Source organism: Loxodonta africana, chromosome 14 (genome assembly GCF_030014295.1).
Source record: "Loxodonta africana isolate mLoxAfr1 chromosome 14, mLoxAfr1.hap2, whole genome shotgun sequence".
NCBI lineage: Eukaryota > Metazoa > Chordata > Mammalia > Proboscidea > Elephantidae > Loxodonta > Loxodonta africana.
The window spans coordinates 30,830,231-30,836,733 of record NC_087355.1 but is presented as its reverse complement, the minus strand read 5'-3'; the positions used below and the strand labels follow the sequence as shown (position 1 = coordinate 30,836,733).

Here is a 6,503-nt window from a genome sequence, read left to right as displayed (position 1 = left end):
AAAGAGGCAGGGTGGCAGCCATGTACCCCAGTGAAGACTATGGTTGAAAGGAGCATTGATAGCCGAACCTCCAGTTCTGTGATTGCACCAGCGCCAGAGAGCTCCAGTCACCTGTGAGCAGAAGCAGTGAGAAGCAGGGGATTGATCTGGGGTTGACAACTGACAGGTGACAGGTGGTGGAGTATCCAGGGATAGGGAGTCTGAGGTGCCAGCAAGAGCAAACCCCAGACTGCTGATGGAGGGACCCAGCCTAGATAAGGGAGTAGAGGAGGATGCAAGGAAGGGCTGAGGGTCTGGTGACAGAGGTGAACTGGGATAAAAGATTCAGTGGAAGCCCAGGAGGTTGTATAAAGTGTGTGGGGGCAGGGTGTGGTGGGCGGGGACTGAGGAGAATTTATTAGGTTCAGGCAGCTCTGAGCTCGTGGCGTGGCATCCAAAGTGTGTTAAGCTGGCACTAAGATCAATAATTAAGGAGGCCTAGAAACTGAGGAGCTATTTGCAAAATGAAAAAAATTTCTCATATCCACAACAGTTATCTATTAAAGTTTCCCTCAATGAAGGGTCTAGAACGTCAGCGAGCCACAAGAGCTGAACTGAGACAAATATAAATTGCTTTGCACCTTTGTGCTCAATAAAGAAGACTGGATTTTCAAATTCAAAACAACCGTTCCGCCTGCTTTCACAAATCCTGCATCAGTCTCCAGATACACAATTGTATTTTTTTTATCTGGTGTCTTCCTGGGGGACTTGCAGAACTTCACAGAGCGCCCAGTACGTGCCACGCACCAAGGAGGCCGGAAGGTGTGTGTGTGGGTGTGTGTGCACGAGACAGCCAGAGACGTGCATTCTCGCAGTGTGAGCCGCCTGAGACGCAAACGCCCAGCCCCGCCACCCTGTCGCCCGCGGAGAAGTTCTGGACGCCAGAGCTTGGCGGGGGGAAAAATCTCTATGTCCTAAGGGACCTTCTCCCGTACCCACAAGTCAGCTGAGAAAACGCGCTCCACTTCCCCGGAAACTGGATGCACGGGGGAATTCATTCCAACCCGAAGGCTGGGAAGCCTCTGCGGAAGGGATGGTGGCTGCATTCGCAGACAATCCCAGAAACCGAAAGAACATTCCCCGAACCCACGTCCTGCTCCTCTGAGCGCCCGGCCCCTGGGCCACTGTGGGCGCTCCCATACGGGTGGCTCCTCTCCCGGCGCCAGCGAGCTCCTAGGAGCTGTCGGCGCGCGGCCCGGCCAGGTGCACCGGCCCCGCTAGCGGCGCGCGCCTACCGCCGCCGGGCACGGGTGGCCCCACGGCCGAGATTTACGGCGGCGCTGGGCGGTGGCTTCCGGGGCCGCTCGGCGCCCAGACTCAGATTACAGGTTCACACTGGGGACCCGCGGCCGTCCAGCCCCCGCCGGCGCAGCCCGCGCCCCCACCCGCCCGCTCATTCTTCTCCATTCATGCGGACGCCCAGCGCCGCCGCCGCCGCCGCCAGCGCGGCCGCCGCCAGCCGCCCGGATTGGCTGGCAGCCGCGGCGCCGGCACTTTCCCACGGCCCGCGGCGCGTGCGGCTCACCGGCGGCGCTGCAGGCGCGGCCCTGGCGCGCGGCCAGGCCAATCGGGGCGCGCGGGGAGGGCGGGGCCGCGGCTGCCGGCGGGATTGTGTCCGGGCCCGGCCTCCTCCGCCTCCCTGCCGCCGGCCCACCGCCGCTCGCGCCCCCTCCTGTCCCCCCAGTGGAGCCCCGGCGGAGCCCCCGCGGAGCCGACGCACCGCCGCCGGGCTGGGGCGGGCGGGGAGGGCGGTGGCGGAGCCCGCCCTCGCCCTCTGCCTCGCCCCCTCCCCGGAGTGGCTGCCAGTCAGCCGAGCGAGCAGCCGGATTGGCTGAAGGGTGGCTGTTGCCCGGGAGCCGCCGCTCCGCCCCTCCGCCCCCTCGCCCGCCCTCCCGTACTCCCCCGCCCTCCCCAGGGCTCTGGGAAGGGGCGCAGCGTGGGAAAGGGATGGTTGAGTTTTAACCAGAGGCAGAGCGTGAGCCGGATCAGTGTGTGCGGAACGCGAGCAGCCGAGCGCGGAGAGGCGCTGCTGCTGTTAACTCCTCCCTGCCCGCTGCGCCGACCCTCCCCCGGAGCCCGCGCGCAGCCAGCATGAAGCGAGCCCACCCCGAGTACAGCTCCTCAGATAGCGAGCTGGACGAGACCATAGAGGTGGAGAAAGAGAGTGCGGACGAGAATGGGTGAGTTGGCGGCGGCAGAGCGGAGCCTGGGTGGGAGGCGAGCGCCGTGACAGCGGGCGAGGGCCCTAGGCGCGCTGGTGCCTCGCGCTGACCTCTGCGCGCTGCGGACTGGCCACCCACCGGGATGAGGGGGCCCAGGGGCTTCCAAGCCCACGTTGCTGCAACAGTCCGAATGCAGGGAGGGTATGGGGGCGACCTCTCGGATCTCTCATGTTTAACGGTGATTCCTGTCCCCCCGCCCCTCCATTTCAGAAACTTGAGTTCGGCTTTAGGTTCCATGTCCCCGACTACATCTTCCCAGATCTTGGCCAGGAAAAGACGGAGAGGCGTGAGTCTCTTTACAATATTCCTTTTTGTTGTTGTTGTTATTAATTAATGGAAAAAATCACGTTTCTTCTCTTTGGAATTTACAACCGTAATGGAAACGTCCGCCTTTGTTTTGCCTGCTTCCTATAGATCATTGAGAAGCGCCGACGCGACCGGATCAATAACAGTTTGTCGGAGCTGAGGAGGCTGGTACCCAGTGCTTTCGAGAAGCAGGTAATGGAGAAAGTAGGTAGAGCTCTGGTGTAGCTATCCGCACCTTCTGAATTCTCCTCCGCCCCCCGCCCCCCATTAATCTGATAGTCATCTGTGTCTTGGAAAACAGCCGTGTGCCGAGGCTATTCCTACACAAACGTATTTGCCAAGACAGGTCATTTTGCGTTAGCGCGCAAATGACGATTTATGTAGCACTTTCTACAGATACGTTGTTTTGTTTTCTTTTTTTAAGTTGTCCCCCCAAAGGTATTTGAAGCCAAATCATTCTTGCCATTCTCTTCTCTAGGGATCTGCTAAATTAGAAAAAGCCGAGATCCTGCAGATGACCGTGGATCACTTGAAAATGCTGCACACTGCAGGAGGAAAAGGTACACCTTATAGTTGGGGTGGGGTCTCTTGAGTGGCTGGGGTAGAGTAGTGGCTGCAGGCCAGGATTGGTGCAGTCGCTGCCTTATTTTTACCCTATGCTTTGGGGGTGGGGAGAGAACTGTGTGCCAGTGCATTTTCAAATGCAGGCAGGATTTTCTCCAGTGAATTCATCACCCCATGACTCTGCATATTAAGCTAGTGCAGAGTATACACATAGCGCCTTCTTTTGGAAAATGTCTACTGTCTGTGAGTTGCCCCGAAGTTGTGACAGCTCTGATTAAAATCAGGTAGGTCTCACGTTTGTCCTTTGAGATTCTGAGAAAAAGCTTTTTTTTGTAAAACAAAACCCAAGTAGATGGTCTTAATTTTACATACAAGGTTTTAAAAATGAGCTGCCTCATGACTCTTGAGTAAAGAGATTTGTGGTTAAGTAACAGAAGTCAGAGACCAAGGTCTGTCTGTGTGTCTGTCTCCAGCCAGAAAATGCTTTACTGAGGACCAAACTCCTAAAAGCTCCGTGATGATAACTTACATCTGTGTGTCTAATGAATTTCACTGCTCTGTGGTTTCTCTGTCCTTGATGTACTTTTTTGTTGTTGTTGAGGGTAAACATTAAAGGAATGAACATAGTTTCATCTGCTAGTAGGGTATAATTCCAGTTTCTGCTTGGCAGTTTCTAATTGGTCTTTGAACTTGCATTAACAAATGCGCACTGCTCATGTTGATTAATGCAAAGAATTCGATTGACTTCAAAATATTTGGATTTTCAGAGGAACACATGAGTGCGCGTTTTAAGGATGTAAGTATTTGCCATGAAGGGCTGCTTTTGAGATTGAAGAAATGCGGGAAATGATTAAGAGCAAAGCTCTGAGGTTTTCCTTTTGTTCTTTTCCTCAGGCTATTTTGACGCACACGCCCTGGCAATGGACTATCGGAGTTTGGGATTTCGGGAATGCCTGGCAGAAGTTGCCCGTTACCTGAGCATCATTGAAGGATTAGACACCTCTGACCCGCTTCGAGTTAGGCTGGTCTCACATCTCAATAACTATGCCTCTCAGCGGGAAGCCGCGAGCGGCGCTCACACAGGCCTTGGACACATTCCCTGGGGGAGCGCCTTTGGACATCACCCGCACATCGCGCACCCCCTGTTGTTAACCCAGAACAGCCACGGGAACACTGGCACCACGGCCTCGCCTACGGAACCACACCACCAGGGCCGGTTGGCTTCTACGCATCCGGAGGCGCCCGCCTTGCGAGCGCCCCCTAGCGGCGGTCTTGGACCGGTGCTCCCCGTGGTCACCTCCGCCTCTAAACTCTCGCCGCCTTTGCTTTCCTCGGTGGCTTCCCTGTCCTTCCCCTTCTCTTTTGGCTCCTTCCACTTACTCTCTCCCAATGCACTGAGCCCTTCGGCACCCACGCAGGCAGCAAACCTTGGCAAACCCTATAGACCTTGGGGAACAGAGATTGGAGCTTTTTAAAGAACTGACGCTGTAGAAAGTGGGAAGGGAAAGCTTAAAATCCCAGCTGAGCTGGACTGTTGCCAACATTACCTTAAAGTTGTCGGTAAAAGTAAAAAGGTACATTTTCAGATAAATTTTGTTTAAAGACTAAAGGTTTGTTGGTTTATTTTTTTTGTATTATGTCATGTATTAGTTTTTAAAAACTAGTTGCTTAATTTTGTTCAAAACATTCATTTGAAATAGTAAGTATAAGCCAATGCTCTGTGATAGGTTTGTACTGTGCCTAATTTACTTTGTAAACATCTGTGAGTGAATCCATTTTTGCCTCAAAATTTTGGGAATTTTAACATTTAGGTCTGTTTTTCTCCTTGTGTAGTTATGGTTTGTTTTTAGAATTAATTTTTCCAAACCACTGTGCTCAGTGTTAACATAATTGTGTTTGTTAATATTTTGACAGATTAAGGTGTTGTATAAATAATACTCTTTTTTTCTTTTGGGGAGAGAGCTCTACTGAATTTTATATTTCTGAACAAAGCGTTGACAAATCAGATGATCAGCTTTACCCAAGAAAGAAGACTAGTTAATTCCCTGCCTCCTATAGCAGTAAGGTGAATGTGCAAGCCATCGGTGGCCCTGAATCCATGTGACCAGCTGCTGTCGCTTGCTGGAACTTGCAATTCTAGCTTAGTTAGGAGAGAGCCACTGGCAGGTTTAGTCCCCACTAAAATATTGGTGAGGAACAGGTAAAAAAAAAAAAAAATTTTTTTTTTTTTTGGACTGAAAGTAAATGAAGAGAATGTGCCCGAGTTTACCAGCCCCAAGCAATGCAATGAATTATTAATCTCATGGACCTCAAATTCACAAATGTTAGGAAGGATCAATGCTCATGGGGTACAAGTGGTCAGTCGAGAAGTACAGTGGAACCTGTTAAATGCATAACCTAATTTTCCTGGGACTGCCATATTTTCTTTTAACTGGAAATGTTTGTGTTGTGTTTTCCTTTTCGGTGCATGGGAATGTGGCTGTTGAGATATTTAAAAGGGCTTTGCTGCCCTCTCCTCTTTGGTTTATTTAATTTGATTCGGGCTATAAAAGTATCATTTTACAGTTTTATTTCTTTAGCAGGTGTAGTTTAAACGACCTCCACTGAACTGGGTTTGACCTCTGTTGTACTGTGTCGTGACTAAATAAAAAAGAACAAATTATTCTGCTGTAAATGTCTTGCATACCTTGGCCTTTTGCTCTATGGACTAAGAAAAGATATGTTTTCTTTCCTTTTCATTTTGTCTGGTGATCAATGTTCTTATCTTTGCAGGTTTCATTATTCTTGGAATTCTAAAGTGTGTGAGTCTGCTATTGAGTAAGGTGACTTCATTACAATGTAGAGCTTTGGCTTGACTCCCAGAAGGGGACACAGCCCTTTAGCCATTATGTCAGACGCTATGGCCCTGAACTGGTCATCCTGGACGAGGAAAAGCTCAAATCAGACTGGGATTTGCAAGGGCAGGAAAGGACTCTGGTGAATATTTACCGAGAGCACCGACTGCGTGCTCAGTTGTATGCTAAAAGAAAAAAACAATTTATTTCATGGATTTAATTTTTTTTTAAAGGCAAACAAACGAACAAAATACCCGAAACCCTGTGCAGGCGCTGGGGAAACTGTGGCTTGATGAGCAGTGGCAGGCTGTAATTCCACACCTGCACAGCTCCAGGAGTCTTCCCTTGTCTTATTTCCAAGGAATTTGCTTAACCCTTTAGTTGCATTTGACTTCTGAGATGTGTAGTGAGGAAGCCGACATACACTTTCGGTTAGAACTAAACCCTGCCAGAACAGGGGCAGTGATGTGGGCCCTGGGAAGAGGAGTGCCTTCCTGTTGCCTTAGAGGTAGTCCTGCCAGTTAAGGAGGGGCATCCA

At 51.4% G+C, this 6,503-nt stretch overlaps 1 protein-coding gene across 2 annotated transcripts; it reads left to right on the top strand.

Moving 5' to 3' along the window:
* Window positions 1-1,962: 1,962 nt before the first annotated feature.
* HEY1 (hes related family bHLH transcription factor with YRPW motif 1) lies at window positions 1,963-5,805 on the top strand. Of its 2 annotated transcripts, XM_003408359.4 has the most exons (5): window positions 1,963-2,219; window positions 2,472-2,547; window positions 2,676-2,759; window positions 3,046-3,127; window positions 4,026-5,805. In XM_003408359.4, exons 1-5 carry the CDS (start codon window positions 2,131-2,133, stop codon window positions 4,604-4,606), a joined length of 912 nt encoding a protein of 303 aa, XP_003408407.1. In that variant the 5' UTR covers window positions 1,963-2,130; the 3' UTR covers window positions 4,607-5,805. The 2 variants fall into 2 exon arrangements, with proteins under 2 accessions (XP_003408407.1, XP_023401583.1); XM_023545815.2 differs by lacking the exon at window positions 1,963-2,219 and having other exon boundaries at window positions 2,272-2,547.
* The last annotated feature ends 698 nt before the right edge of the window (window positions 5,806-6,503 follow it).